This window comes from Neophocaena asiaeorientalis, unplaced genomic scaffold, assembly GCF_003031525.2.
Source record: "Neophocaena asiaeorientalis asiaeorientalis breed wild unplaced genomic scaffold, Neophocaena_asiaeorientalis_V1.1 scaffold134, whole genome shotgun sequence".
Lineage (NCBI taxonomy): Eukaryota > Metazoa > Chordata > Mammalia > Artiodactyla > Phocoenidae > Neophocaena > Neophocaena asiaeorientalis.
In genome coordinates, this window is record NW_020185339.1 from 25,968,696 (window position 1) to 25,983,524 (window position 14,829).

At 53.1% G+C, this 14,829-nt stretch overlaps 1 protein-coding gene across 1 annotated transcript in view; it reads right to left on the reverse strand.

Moving 5' to 3' along the window:
- Positions 1-3: 3 nt before the first annotated feature.
- The window catches only part of ESPL1 (extra spindle pole bodies like 1, separase), a 20,293-nt gene continuing 5,467 nt past the window's right edge, over positions 4-14,829 (reverse strand). The window contains exons 6-30 of the mRNA XM_024737122.1: positions 14,361-14,554; positions 13,817-14,056; positions 13,446-13,590; positions 13,199-13,337; positions 12,866-13,005; positions 11,784-11,918; positions 10,650-10,769; positions 9,983-10,154; positions 9,454-9,582; positions 9,164-9,320; positions 8,155-8,264; positions 6,080-7,065; positions 5,292-5,640; positions 4,933-5,094; positions 4,347-4,560; positions 4,055-4,245; positions 3,282-3,409; positions 3,035-3,157; positions 2,035-2,190; positions 1,756-1,926; positions 1,526-1,630; positions 1,230-1,345; positions 985-1,068; positions 650-814; positions 4-350 (exon numbers count right to left, since the gene is read on the reverse strand). Coding sequence (XP_024592890.1) covers positions 149-350; positions 650-814; positions 985-1,068; positions 1,230-1,345; positions 1,526-1,630; positions 1,756-1,926; positions 2,035-2,190; positions 3,035-3,157; positions 3,282-3,409; positions 4,055-4,245; positions 4,347-4,560; positions 4,933-5,094; positions 5,292-5,640; positions 6,080-7,065; positions 8,155-8,264; positions 9,164-9,320; positions 9,454-9,582; positions 9,983-10,154; positions 10,650-10,769; positions 11,784-11,918; positions 12,866-13,005; positions 13,199-13,337; positions 13,446-13,590; positions 13,817-14,056; positions 14,361-14,554 — 4,833 coding nt within the window. The 3' untranslated portion in view covers positions 4-148. The remainder of the gene's footprint in view (positions 351-649; positions 815-984; positions 1,069-1,229; positions 1,346-1,525; positions 1,631-1,755; positions 1,927-2,034; positions 2,191-3,034; positions 3,158-3,281; positions 3,410-4,054; positions 4,246-4,346; positions 4,561-4,932; positions 5,095-5,291; positions 5,641-6,079; positions 7,066-8,154; positions 8,265-9,163; positions 9,321-9,453; positions 9,583-9,982; positions 10,155-10,649; positions 10,770-11,783; positions 11,919-12,865; positions 13,006-13,198; positions 13,338-13,445; positions 13,591-13,816; positions 14,057-14,360; positions 14,555-14,829) is intronic.

Here is a 14,829-nt window from a genome sequence, read left to right on the forward strand (position 1 = left end):
TATTATATTAAAAATTAAATCAAAAGGAAATGTTGCATATAAAACACTGGGGAAAATCATTTAAAATATTTATCGTAAGGGCCAAATCTAAGTTTGGAGGTAGAACGGTCACATGGCTTCTATCAGCAACAGGAGAGCTCCAAGGGGGTCACTGCAGGGAGACAGGCAAGCCATAGGCTACAGGTGCAGCCCCAATAAGATACTTGAGTCGGGGAGCCTGGCGGGCCTGGCTGACATAGTACAGAAGTGGGGCTCCTGGGCCTGCTCCAAGCCAGCCCTGCAGCAAAGCCTCTGTGTAGCGGTCAATGTCACGGTCAGTCACATCCCAGAGGTTACCTAGAAACAGGGGGCTGGGAAAAGAGAAGGAAGAAATACAAAGTAAGGGTCTAAAACAGAACACCTAGGAAAACACGACTGGTGGTGGTGGTGGTGGTGAGTGAGTTGAGAGGCATTAAGCCAATGAGGAAATCCCTTGACCCATAGTTCCAGGAGGAAGATAGAGGATGGCAAAGGGTTAAGGGCCCAGGTATGCCAGGGAAGTAGGGTGGGAGGAAGGAGGTGGGGCACAAAAGAGGAAGGATTTAGGGTTCAGACCTGGGAAAGCACTTGGGATGGGGACCTAGGATGGACTTTGCCCCTTGAGACTCACCAGCCAGCCATGATATACTTGAGCACGATGCCAGCCCCCTCCAGGTTTCCGTGCACAGCCAGGGCTGCACTGCTGCAGCCAAACAGCAGGGCCACCGCCCGGCAGCTCAGCCGCAGGACAGCCTGCCCATCCAGGAAGCGGGCACCAGCCCCATGCCCTGCATAGCTGAGGCAGAAGGAGGCGAGATGAGAGCCTGACCTAGCAGGGCCAGGCCTCTGCTGTGTCTCCAGAGGTGTCCTGAGCCAGTCAGGGGCTCCAAAGCCCCAGAGCAAACCGTGGTGATACCCACCCTGTGGGACTGTCCCTCCCCCCACCTCCCTGCCCTGAGCACTCACATGTACAAGTCATGCTCCGCCAGGGCTGCCTGCACCTGTTCCGGGCTCGGCACCTCCCCGACCACCCCTTTCCAGCCAGCTTCACTACAGGGAAAAGGTAGGAGTAAGAAGGGTTATGGGGCAAAGAGGGCAGAAGGAATAGTAGGGAGAACGTGGGCTGCAACATTTGATTCTGGAGAAAAGGACATTTGCCCCTGTCTTGTGCTACCCCTCCCCACCCCGCTTCTTACTCTTCTCCCGCTGACCTGCTAAAATGAGCTCGGAATTGCTCCTCTGTGCTTGACAGGTTATTGTGGGGATTCAGGACGTAGAAGGTACTGCGAGGATCCACGCCTTGGCTCAGCACCGACGAGGCCCCGGACTGATGGGGAGACAGTGGTGATCAGGATCCTGGTCTGGCCCAAGGGCCCAAGCTCCCACAAACTCCAAGCCCCTTTCCACAGCTGATCCATTCCTAAGACCTCCTTCTCTTCCCAGGTTTCTCTACCTTTTCTTGCCCAGTCCCCAATCACCCCCAGTCCCCACTCCCTGAACCCCGCACCTCTTTGATGATGGAGTAGCTGAGTAGGAATCTGAAGGAGGGCAGCCGAGTGACAGGCAGGGCCCGGAGGCTGGGCATGCTCTCCCACGGGAGCTTCTGTAGGTCCTGGGCAAAGAGCACTCAGAGGTTACTGTCCTGAGCCAGGGGTACACAGGAGTCAGAAAGGGCATGGCGGCGAGTAGCTACCCACTGCCCACCAGGCGCTGCCCCTCCGGCCCCTGGCTCCTTACCTTGTCCAGCACCAAGACAAGATGCCTACTGCTTGGTACCGTCTGACCCTGTAGACGCTTTACTGCCTCACTCAGGAGCTCTTGGGCTCGTTCTGGCAGGGCTGGGCACAGCCCATAAGCCAGGGCCTGAACGTCCTGTGGGGTGAGGGTACTGGCACCGCTGAGCATGATCTGCAGGGGAACAGTGGTCATTGAGTACCATAGCTCCCATCTCCACCCTCAGTGGCAGGTGGGAAAGTTAAGGCTACCTTCTTCCCCTTCCCTGATTGCTCAACTCACTTTCAGCAGAGTGGGGTCAGGATACTTCCAGCCACATTCCTGCAGCAATTCTTGTAGACGGGAGGCCTCCTGGGCAGGGCCGGGGTCCTCACTGGATGGCAGCAACAGCCTCCGCCAGCAGCCCAGCACATACTTCTCTAGGGAAGTGGTGAGAACCTGAATGCAGAACAGAGCTGTCAGTCAGAGAGGAAGCTGAGTTTCTTTCCCCACAGGCACCGACATGTTGGAGACGAGGAAATGGGTCTTCCAATAAGTGGATGTGCCTTATTTATCCTACTGCCAGTCATAAAAGGCAAGAAGCGAGAAACATTTTTTCATTTGTTGAGACTCTGGGGGAGTATAGATAAGACGATTTGTAGGGGGACTTCCCTGGTGGCGCAACGGTTAAGAATCTGCCTGCCAATGCAGGGGACACGGGTTCGAGCCCTGGTCCGGGAAGATCCCACATGCCATGGAGGAACTAAGCCCATGCGCCAAAACTACTGAGCCCGTCCTGCCACAACTACTGAAGCCCGCGCGCCTAGAGCCTGTGCTCTGCAACAAGCCACCGCAACGAGAAGCCCCTACAGCACAACAAAGAGTAGCCCCCGCTTGCAGCAACTAGAGAAAGCCCGCGTGCAGCAATGAAGACCCAACACAGCCAAAAAAAAAATATATATATATATCTTTAAAAAAAAGATGATTTGTAATAAATCACTACGTTTTGACAAATACGAACAGGTGGGCAAAAGCTAAAGCCAGGAAGTAAAATGAAAGCTGTGGTCGGGAGGCTGATACTTGGGCTTAACTTCTTTTTTTGTACTTACCTTTAAACATTCCATTGCCATAACCCCTTCCAGTCTCAGACTCTTGTTTAAAGTGCTTCCCAAGTGACATAATTTTTTATTTAGGCCTACACTTCCAGAAAGGACTTGAGGTGGCTCAGCAAGAACCTGGGACCCCTGAGAGAGAAGATATTCCTAGGGCAGGCCGGATCCCACCCCACGCTGGGGACACACACCTCCATCCTACGGTCCAGTTCCAGCCGCCCCGTCCACCATTCCCGCTTGTCAGTACAGCTGCTGTTCTCTTTCTGTTCCTTCTGGATGGCATCAAACTCTTTCAGGGCTGAACTCACAGAAAGCTGAGGGAGATGGGGTTGCAAGAGTTCTGCTTGTCCACGTGACCACCATCTCTCCATCCCCCAGCCACAGCTTGACCAGAAGCCTGCCCCAGCCCAACTTTGCTCCCCGGCCCAGAAAACCTACCTTGTTCTGGGCAGTGGGGATCTGCACAGTGACTGGGGGATTGTCTTTTTCCAGCCGGGTCAGCAGGAGGGTGTCACCCGTGGTTCCAGGCTGGAGGGTGGCCAGGGCCAACACACACACGGTCACCCCTGACACACAGGATGTGCCCAGAGTTATTTCAGCTGTTACAAATAATTCCCTTCCCTGTCTTCTGCATGCAATCCCTGTCCATCACTCAAGACAACTCCTAGAAGACTTCCCTGGCCACTGGAGTTCAAAGGTGCTCTCCCTTACCCTAACAGCTCCCTGTAGTCAGAGACCATGTTTTGTATTTATTTGTGTCCCTACAGAAACTAACAACCGCTCCCTCCCACCACTCCCCACATACAGTGAGGCACTCAAATCATTCGTGAACATGTTTCGTGTTAGCATAGGAAGACCCTGGACACCTGAACCTACTTACCCCTAAAGAAAGAAAGACACTGTATTTGCTGGTAACTCAAATTGAGATTCAAAAAAAAGCAGAAAGCCCTCGCACAGAAACGAAGACCCGACACAGCCAAAAATAAATAAATAAATAAATAAATTAATTAATTTAAAAAAAGAAAGACTCCTAGATTTAAGGTATGTCTGTTTGGTGAGAGTTACAAAATGTCTAATCAATGGAAAATTTATGATCCTTCCATAAGGATCATAAACGTGTGTGTGAACTAATGCCTTAAACTCCTTCACCCAACTCTTCCCTAAGAAGATGAATAAAAGAACAGCAGAGGCACTGATGCCTGCCGCCATACCACTGGGGATCAGAGCCAGGCGCTCCTGGAAACTCTCCTTCTCAGGCTGGGGGAAGTGGCCAGATCCCGACGCTCTGAAGGAAAAGAGGCGCTGGATGCGGGCCAGGGGTATGTCTCCAGGCCTCTCCTGGAGGTTCAGCTCCTGCAGCTGCTCTGCTATTTCAAGCGATCCTCGGCGCTTCTGGGCCTTGCTGCAGGCAACACAAGAGGGGGTGAGTTCTGCCTCCTTCAAAGTCTGGACTACTCCCCCCAGTCTGTCCCAGCACAAGCCTTAGGGATGGTGGGCACTCACCTGAGCTGCCTGTGGAGGTGGATGAGCAGCTGGTGGCGACAGGTGATGGAGACAGACTCGGTGACAAGGCAGGCAGTGGCATAGGGATCCCGGTGGCCCAGGCACAAGGCCAGGAGGCGGCAGAGGTGAGCGTAGAGCCCACTAGGAGGGCAGTGACTGACCCCACGGAAAGCAATGCTTAGTGAGTCACAGATGGAATCCAGGATAGAGAGACCTAGAGGGAGGTCAAGACACCGATGAATCCCCGACTTCCTAACTGATAGGAACTTTCCAAGAATGAGCGTCTGTCTCCTCTCCCACGTGGAAAACAGCAGCTACCATTTATGAAGGGCAGTGTGCCAAGTGGGGAGCTATGCAGTTTACATGCACCAACTCTCTCCATCCTCCCCAAATTCCACCTTACAGTTAAGTAAATTGAAGCTCAGAGAGGTGAAGTGACTAGAGTTCAGCTAGTAGACAAAGAGTGCTAGGATTCAAACCCAGGTTCAAAGGCTACCAGATCCAGATGGTCCAAAACCAGAACCAAGGACAGTAATGGAAAGGCACTGGGATCAAGTGATCACACCTTTGTGGTCAGCATACTTACTGACGGCTACGGGGGCCGAGGGGAGTCGGAGCGGAGGACCAAGATCCTTGTCTCTCTCCTTGTCTGGGCCCCGGACGGGCAGCTCTTCTTTGCTGGCATCCCGTCTCAACACCTCACATTCTCCTATGGCTGAATCGAGCCCTGGAGCTGGGGTCTTCCCACCTGGGCAGACAACACGACTTACCTGTAGAGTTCCCTCTTCCTGCCATCCCCTTTGCTCTCCCTTTAGGGTCTGGTCCCAGAGGCAGCAAAAGAACCTTCTTCCTGTTCCATCTTTGGCACCAGTTATTTCTCATGTTTTGGCCCCAGGGCAACCCAAAAAAATCATGGACCTCTATTTTCCACCCTTGCCATCATACCAGAGGCTGAGTCTTCCCCATCAGGGCCCCTGAGGATCTCAAAGCTCATTTCCATCTGCTTGTCAGTCAGTTCCTCCTCAAGGATAGTCCTCATCACCTCGGGGCCCAGCTCCTCACAATGTCCTGATGCCAGCTTCTTGACCCTCCGGCTTCTGCCACTGAGGCCAGGGTGCCCAGGGGCACTGCCTGGGGCGGCCACCGCGTTTGTCTTCACACTTGGGCCCTTCCTGGCTCGGCCCCGGCCCCGGCCACAGCCCCGGGAAGCAGTGCCCCGTCCCTTGGGTCCCTCTGCAAGCCGTGCCCCAACTGAGACAGGGTCTTCCAGGTCACTGTCATCACTGAAGTTCACCTAGGATGGTGGGAAAGGGAGAAGGGCCAAATGACAAGACATTGTCCACCAGCAGGTGGCGTTGTGGAGGCGCCATCATAGAGACCCTTGGGGAAGATTTAAGAATCAACCTCCCAGGTATTAGGCCACACTCAACCAGGGGCAGTAACCCTGGGCTGTGGAAGGAGGGAGAGGAGGAAGGAAGAGAAGATAAGGAGGATGAAAAGGGAAAGGAACCGTATAGAGTGAAGAAAAGTCCCTTCTGTCTGAAACAAAGATGGACTTGAACTAGGTCTTGCTGTGGAAGATGTAGGGGTCCTGCAGTAACAGGAGAGCTTAAGGTTTCCCACCACCCCCGCCAGCCCTAGGAAGCTATTCCAGAGACACCTGCTCTGCAGAACTCTTCTCCAGGATCACCCCCACTCAACACCAGTACCACCTAGCCACAGTCCCATCTCACCTTGAGGCGTGTCTGGACCCTCTGTTGTACCCTGGGGGCCTTGGGAACCTCAGGCTTGCTCTTTGTAAAGACTTCCTCAAACACGGTGAAGAGGACACGAGGGCCACCCTGCCTGACCCGGCCTGGGGGCTTAGGTGTACAGGGTGGTCCTCCACCTTCCAGACCTTTCAGAGAGGTATTTGAGAGCGGCAGGGTAGCAGAGACCTCTTGCTGGCGTCTTCGTCCACAATGTTTTTGGCTCCAAGGCTTAGAGTGTTCTGAGCCTGCAGGGGTCTTTACTGATGGTGGCTGCCAGCCCCAGGAGCTCGCAAAAAGTCGGGGAGTGCAGCAGCTGAGGCTAGCCAGCTTTGCAAGGGCCTGAACCAAGAGCAGGTTGGCTCGCCAGGGCTCCAGGTGGGGTATCCGAGCCACCACAAACTTTAGCCCCAACTCCAGGATCTTCCCCAGGCTCTTGTTTGACGGCTGGCTCAGCCCCTCCAGTGCCAGCTGTGTGTATGCCTGAGCCGAGATCTCATCGAAGAGGCCCAGGACAGGAGAGGGGGGTGCTTTGTGATTCAGGGAAGCTTGTAGAGCTTGGGTGAGGCGCTCACTGGCTGCGGGGCAACACTTCAGCACAACCTGCAGCAGATCCAGGCCCTGGGCCTGATGGCCCGTGGCCAGCCTCGCGCCCGCTGTGATCAACACCCAGCGCAGACAGACTGCTGAGAGGACAGGGCTGGCACAGAGTGAGCAGTCACAAGTGGGCAAATGGGTCAGGAAGCCAGGGCTGGGCTGGGGCTTTGTTTTCAGGATCGGGGAGGAGTTAGTAGAAGGTGCTACAGGGCCAGGCTCCTTGGCCACGGTGGCCACCAGCTCCAGGTCAGGGCCTCTTAGAACAAGCTCTTCCTCTGGAAGCTCTGGAGGATGGGGCACCCAGGCCCGCTGCTTCCCCTTCTGCAAGTGGACCTTCTTCACAGAGTCTGGGTGTTGCGCTAGTCCGACAAACTCTGAGGGAAGAGTGGAAAAAGAATTACAAAACTGGGAGAAATGATACCAGTGTGTCCTGAGCTACCACAGCGGCCAACGACCTATGTTATTTACTTACTAACTGTTCATATATGTTACTGTACTAACATACTAAATATTAGCATCCTTACTATTTTTTCGATAAAATCCTAACATTTTCTGCCCTTCTAACAATGCATCAGCACAGCCCACAGAGCCCCCAAATCTGCAGCTCAGAAGGCTGCATGGCTCAGGCCAGAAGGCCGGCACCCAGAGGCCCAAGTCTTAATCCTGTCTCTGGCCCCTGAGTAGCCCCGTGATCCTGGCCTCAAACATTGAATTTCTCAATTTTCTGAGTTTACAAATGAAAGAACTCTACATTCCCAACTCAACTTCCCAGGATTTTGTGTGGATCCAGTGAAATACTACAGGTAAAAGTGGTTGATAAGGAAAAAAAAAAAGCACCATAAATACAATATTTTATTATTAGCTTAAACCCTTCTGAGGATGCTACATTTGTGCTGCCCCATACAGTAGCCACATGTGCGGCTACTGAACACAGAAAGTGTGGCGAGTACCTAAGGCACTGAATATTCAATTTTATTTAAATTAAAATATATTAGTGCTGGGAATTCCCTGGCAGTCCAGTGGTTAGGACTCAGTGCTTTCACTGCAGGGGCCCGGATTCAATCCCTGCTCCAGGAACTAAGATCCCGCAAGCTGCATGGCACAGGCAAAAAAAAAAACAAAACCAAAAACAGAAAAACAACAACAAAAAATATATATATATGTCTATACATGTGTGTGTATATACATATATATACACACATATATACATATATATGTATATATTTGTGTGTGTGTGTGTATAATATATATATAAGCACTGAAAACTAGAAGCAGGTAAGGTAGTCCTGGACAGCCCATCTGAAGGAGGGACACCAATGGTCTGACTGAAGTGAAGGGAGCTTTGCCCTGGGACAGAAGTTAGTCTGATTTAGGAGAGAACCTAACCTTGACATGTGAAGCTGTGTTGCAGTGCGTGCGTCACTCTCACTGCCGCCCACGGGCGTAGGGGCCGGGCTGCTCACCTGTGCAAGACTCGAGCAAGAACAGAACCTGCTGCAGGTCCGACTGACAGAGGTCGATGTCATTGCGCGCCAGCTCCAGCTCCCCCTTCAGCACCAGGAACAGGGCACATCTGGTCGGGAGAGAAGATGACGACCCATTAGTGGAATCCTTTGTTTTCCTGGAGAGTCTTTTTTTTAAAAATAAATTTATTTATTTATTTGTTTGCTTGTATTTTTGGCTGTGTTGGGTCTTTGCTGCCGTGCGCCGGCTTCCTCTAGTTGCAGTGAGCAGGGGCTACTCTTCGTTGCGGTGCACGGGCTTCTCATTGTCATGGCTTCTCTTATTGCGGAGCACGGGTTCTAGGCACGCAGGCTTCAGTCGTTGTGGTATGTGGGCTCAGTAGTTGTGGCTCGCGGGCTCTAGAGCGCAGGCTCAGTGGTTGTGATGCACGGGCTTAGTTGCCCCGCGGCATGTGGGATCTTCCTGGACCAGGGCTCGAACCCATGTCCCTTGTAGTGGCAGGCAGATTCTTAACCACTGCACCACCAAGGGAGCCCTCCTAGAGAGTCTTTCTGCCCCTTTCCCAGGTAGAGCCATCACAGTCTTTTCCAGTGTCCAGAAGGCCTTTAATTCCTAAGGCTGACTTCAGGCACTCCCTGACGAAAACCCTCTACACTCATCTCTCAAACCAACTCACCCTCGTGCATGAGGACAGGATTTCCCAGACCGAACTCCTCACCAAAAGGATCCTCCAGACGAAGAGATTTAGGGAAACATTGTATACTAGATCTCCCTTCTGGAGACTGATAATGTGTGTTAGCATACTGGAGGACATGGTAAGTCCTATAGGAAATGAAAACATCTAATCTTGATTAACTCAGCATTTCCCACTTGTTCGCCATGGAATGCATTCTTCCACCAACCCGTCCAAATATAACATGTTAATCTGTGGAATAGTTTGGGAACCCACGGTCAAGGTCGTAGGCCCTCAGGTTTGGGAATCGGCATCCTCTTGGGCCCTGTACTCACTGGCGCGGTATCTGCAGCTTTGTTGTAAGTTTCAGGGCCTCCAAGCAAAAGGCTTTGGCTTCGCTCACACTACCCAGGTGGACCAGGCGGGAGACCAGCTTCTCCGAGCAGCTTAGCACCTCGGTAAGAACCTGCCATTTTTGTACCAGATTTTCACCTGTAGCAAAGGAGAGAGACGAGACCACCATCATGTGGAACCAGGACCCATAGCCTGGGTCCTCTGCAGACACAACTGCCAGCCCCGCCACCTAGCCTGTTCCTTCCACGTCAGCTCTCCTCCTCGCACTTACCGTAGTCCAGAAATGGTGTCTCCACAGCTGTCTTCTGAGCCGAGAGCACATCGCTGCCCATGAGCAGGAGGACGATGCTTCGGAGGAGCTTGTGGGCGTCGATGAGCGCTATCTCAGGTGTCTGCCAGCCTGTGCAAGCGTGGGGGAAGGTGGGAGTGACAAGAAGGGAGATGATGTGGCCAGAACTTCCACCACCTTCAAACAGTAAGAAAGCAAATGCGAAGCATGCTCTCACCCTCTCCCTCCACACTTAAGGCAGACAGAGCTAATCAATCACAGAACTCTCTCCCCCGAGGCTACATGGAGTCTCAGAACCCTTGTCAGTGTCGTGTTCAGGGCAGTCACTGAGCAGTCAATTAGAGTCAGCAAGCAAACTGAAACTCATCTGCTATCCCAGGCCTGCTCTGGGCAGCTTCTAGGTAGGCTCATCCACGCAGCTGGACAGCAGAGGGGACGAGGGCAGAGAAGAGCTGACAGCGGACAAACCACACAAACCACACAAGGAGGGCCATCCACCCTCTTCTTTCACCTTGAGCACAGAGCTGCTCCCACAGGGAGGCCGAGAGGCTGCCTGATGAGAGGCTCAGGTAGACTGCCACAAGCTGCAAGGCCTGGACGCGCAGCAGGTACCAGGCCTTGGATGGCCTCTGGAGGGCAGGGTCCCGAAGCACAGACAGCAGCAGAGAGGCACCCTCAGCCACCTGGGGGGAGGGGGCAGGGGCGGAGGAGAGCAGTGAGTGAGGCAGGATCAGAAATTCAGAGCTCAAGGTGCCCCTACGGATCACGTAGCCCAGTCCCCTGCTTTTCAGATGATAAAAGCTGGAGAGCAAACTAGAGCCTGAAAGGGCAGAAGACTCAGCCAAGTCACATAGCTAGTGTGTGAGAAAGCCCAGCCTTTTGGATCGCACTGGATTTCCAGTCGAGGGCGCCAGTGTCATCCCAGTTTCTAGTCACGGGACAGACTTTCTCCCTTGCCCCAGAGGGAGCTGGAAAAGGATGAAAAGGATGGAATGGCTCCTAGAGAAGCACACGTGGACGATCCACGGGAAAGGGCAAGGCAAGATGTTTCTGCTCCTCGGGGCCACGAACATTCTCCCCAGCTCCAGGGAAGCCTCAGGAGCCAGACAGATTCTCTGGAGAATCCTAAAATCCTTCCCATACCCAAGACCTACGGGGATCAAGAAAGTGAGAAGCACCTTCTGGCAAGCACAGTAGAGTTGACTTCGCAGGGCGTCACAGGTCAGGGAAAGGAGCAGGCATGTATCTGTGGTGCGATCCAGAAGCTTCAGACTTGATTCTGCCTCTTCCAGGTACAACTGAGGAAGCAATCAGGGGTGCGTGAGGATGCTGGTGAGGAGAGGCAGCCAGACTCTTCAAATTAAAGCGGATTAAAGCATTTGCAAGCAAAATGTTGACCTTGTCCAATTAAATATTAAATTATTTCAAATATTATAGTCTACGTAGGAATTATTCTCTCACTCACTAAAATGCTCATTTAGTACCTTTCCGTTAACCACTAAGCTAGAGAGACAAAGCTGGATAAGCTGTAAGCAGGGCCTTCCATCCAATAGCTTGCAATTTCACACAGAAAAAGTGGTTGATTTTACCCTTGAAGAAGGGGACATATAAAATGCGTTATGAAGGAGACAATTGAGCTAGACCTTGAAAAGAAAGTACGGGTTTGCTGAAGGAAAAAAAAGTTGGGGCGAGGGTGCATTTAGGGTGAAGGGTCTACCACAACCAAAGACAGCGGGGTATGTATGAGGAATATAAAGTAAGTGGTACAGATTAGCATAAAGTTCATGGTGTGGAGCGGCGAGACAAAGAGTGAACCAGAATATAGAAGGTGTGCGATCCAGAGTAAAGGATCTGGACAGTATCCCTCAGGTAGCGGAGAAGCCAATGTAATCCTTTAAGCAGGAAAGAGATAAGATCAGATCTGTGCCTAACATGATCCCGCTAGTAGCCGGAGTGGAAAAGGGAGGAACTGGAGGCCTGGAGACCAGTTAGGATACATTGTTAACAGCCCTAAGTGAACAAGAAGCATCAACTGGGACAACAGAAATGGCTGGGAAACCCCGGATTAGCAGCGTATTGCCAGTGCAGACTAGGTAAGACTGAATGAACGGTTGGTTTGGCAGTGAGACGGAGAAAGATGCCTCCTCTTCCCCAGCTGCGTCCCAACCACTCCACACTTTACCATCCTTCAGCCAAACGTGGCGCGGAAGGCAGAGAAGCCACTCCTTCAGTAGCCTACCTTCTCAGAGGAGAGCTGGGTCACCGAAGCCAGGTCCCCCCGCAGCCCCAGGCTAGCGCGGCTGGGCACTCACCTGGGCGTAGCTGGGACAGCCGAGTTTCAGGAGGAGCTGGGTGACGTGGCAGGAGGAGCCGGCTGCCTTTGCGTGGTCCTCCAGTCTCTGGGAGACGATCCGTATGAGCAGGAAGACCTCCAGAGCTCGCAGGGGCTGGGAGGCCAGGAGCAGCACATTTACCCAGCTCACGCTCAAGCCTTCATTTCTAGCCCCTCCTCTCCAGCCCTTTGGGACCTTGGTCTGACCTGAGGGCCTGGCTGGAATGTGGCCACCCAGACAGAGCAACCACTGGCCATCCTCAGGGAGCCGGAGAGGAGAGCAGCGAGGGCGTCTGCAAACCCTCCTACCCCCTCACTTGTTTTAAAGCCCACACGCCAGTTGTCTTCAATAACCAGGATTTCCTGAGCGTTTGCTATGTGCCAGGCACTGTGCCAGCTCACTTTATTTTCATAGCAACTCTAACCCTAATTTTACAGATGAGGAAACTAATAGGTTAACATATGTTAAGCTGCTTGTCTAAGTTCACATAACACGTATGTGGTAGAGCCGAGACTCAAATCCTGGGCTCAGGCAGCCTCCCAGGCTCCTCCTGCTAGGAATATGACCTAATGCCCACAGTAACAAAGATCCTCTATGCGCAACGTCCTTTTTCAGAGGTTCCTAATATGGGGTCCAGGGAAGAGCTTCAGGGAGTCCTTGACACCTGACATTGCATGTAAAAATGTAAAATTGTATCTGTGCGCATTTATGTATCTTTTCTGAGTATACAGGTCTCAAATTATCTGATAATTACCAATAATCATGGCTAACGTTTGAGTATCCCGTTTACACACACCATCTTTCACGCATTACCTCACTGAATGCTAACAAGGCTAGGAGTTAGTAGTAGTAGTACCCTCATTTTAGAAATAAGGAAATGGGCTTGGAAGGTTAAGCAACTTGTTTAAGGCCATGTACTAGTAAACGCTGGAGCCTGGATTTAACTCAGGGAGACTGGTGACACAGCCCACACTGGATGACATGACTTCTCAGCAAGGACACAGGCCAAAGAAGGTGAAGGAGCTGGGTTTCTGGCCCGTGTCAACGCCCTGCCCCGTTACCTTTGCCACCAGCTGATAGAGGGCCGCTAGGATCTGTAGGGAGGCTGCTGTCTGCAGCAGGCACCGCACAGCGGGGGCCTGCCCCTTTGTAAGCACCTCCTTCCACAGGGCCAGGGCTTGGTCCAGGCATGTGGACTGAGCTGTAAGTCAGAAGAAAGGGACCAGCCATTCTCTCAGTGTGGGCATCTGGGGAAAGGTGGTCCTCTTCCCCATAATGGCCTCTGCCCTTGTGCCCACCTTCCATTCCACAGGGCAGCCTCCCTCACACCTGGGGCACCCATAGGAAGCCACAGAGGAGGCCCCATCCCACCACACTACGTTCACGGCCCTCACCAGCATCTGCAGCCAGGTTGAAGGCAATGTTACTGTATAGGAAACGATCTTCCTGGAGTTTATCTTCATAGTTCAGGTCATTGACTTCAAACTCCTCCAGGTTACGAGGGGCCTGGGCCCTCCGATCCCGCTCAATACCCTGGATGGGGCGACCAGGGTGAAAACACGGTTGTCACGAGCTTACTGGGGCCCAGGGAAAATAAACCCTGTATCCAGTCCTGCTCAACCCCACAGCAACCATGCTCACCTCCTGCATTTTGGCCTCCAGGGTACAGATGTAGAGCCACAGCAGGGCCTGTGCTTTATCATCCAGAAGCCGATCCTCGGCCTGGGCCTCGGGCCTCACAGACTCCAGAAGCTGCAGGGCTTCCCAGATGGCATCCAAGGCAGAGCTATAGGGAGAAGACGCACTTAAGCCAGGCTACTGTGAGTGCCTGCCACGCTGTCCTGGGAAGGGCCTTCTGCAGCACAGCTGGCCTCATCCTTTGAATTGAGTTCCCATGACCACAAACTCAAGGGAGTGCTCAGGGACGTGGAGAGGGAAACGACGGGCTCCAGGAAGGGTAAGAGGAGCTAGGGCAAGAAGCAAGAGTGGCCTTCCCAGGCCTTCCTCCTCACCAGTCGGTCTGCTGGGCAAAGTCGTGATAGCAGAGCACCTGAGCCAGTTCCACCAGGTGAGTGGCTCGGGCCCAGGCCCCGGCCGGAGTTTCCTCGGGGCTCAGCTCCAGCAGGTCGCAGATGACATTGAAACGTTCCTGCCCTGTGTTGGCCCGCACCGCCTTGTAGGTCCGCAGCTCCTCCCTGAGCAGGACGGCCACGGTCTCTGGGTCCCAGCCGCTCAGGCTGTCTCGCAGCGTCCTGAGAGAGGGCAGGCTCAGCACTGGGGAGCCCATGAAGCACAGCGCCTCTGCCCCAGGCCAAGGAGTCCCCGCCTCAGCTTGCTGAGAGCTCAGTTTCCAGTGGTGAAAGCAAGAGCAATTGCCTGTCACCGCTGTCCCCCCAACTACCCAGCACAGTGGCTGGCACACAGTCGGCACTCAATCCATAATGATGAATGGAGGAAACAGTGCCTTTTTCAGACATGAGGATGAATGTGACCATGAGTGCCAAAGCAGCGCTCTCCAGGGGATAAAAATGGTTGTCCCCCTCCCCACCAACTCACTTCAGCTGTAGCTCCTTGTCTCCGGCTCTGGCTGCATCCATCTTGACCCGGACCCAGAAGGTGACTGGCTCAGTCATGTGTTTGGGGCCACAGGGCCGCAGGGCTGCCAGCCACAAAGTCACCATCTTGCAGCCCTGGGCCTGTTTACCCAGTTTCTTCAAACTCTCTACGTGCAGCCGGAAGCATCTGTGCAACTGACCAGAGGAAGAAAACAGACCAAACTGGAGAGAGGAAGCAAGGAGTCTGTACCATGGTGGAGGATGTGTGTGCTCAGGGTCCTCCTGCCCCCAACCCCGCCCCACAGACACCTAAGAACTAAATATCTGGGTGCTCTCAACCTGAGGCTTCGACCCATCCCACCCATATACCCGTCACCCACACCCCTGCAAACCTGCTCCTTCTTTTTTTTTTTTTTTTTTTTTTTAGAAGATGTTGGGGGGTAGGGGTTTTTTAATTAATTAATTTATTT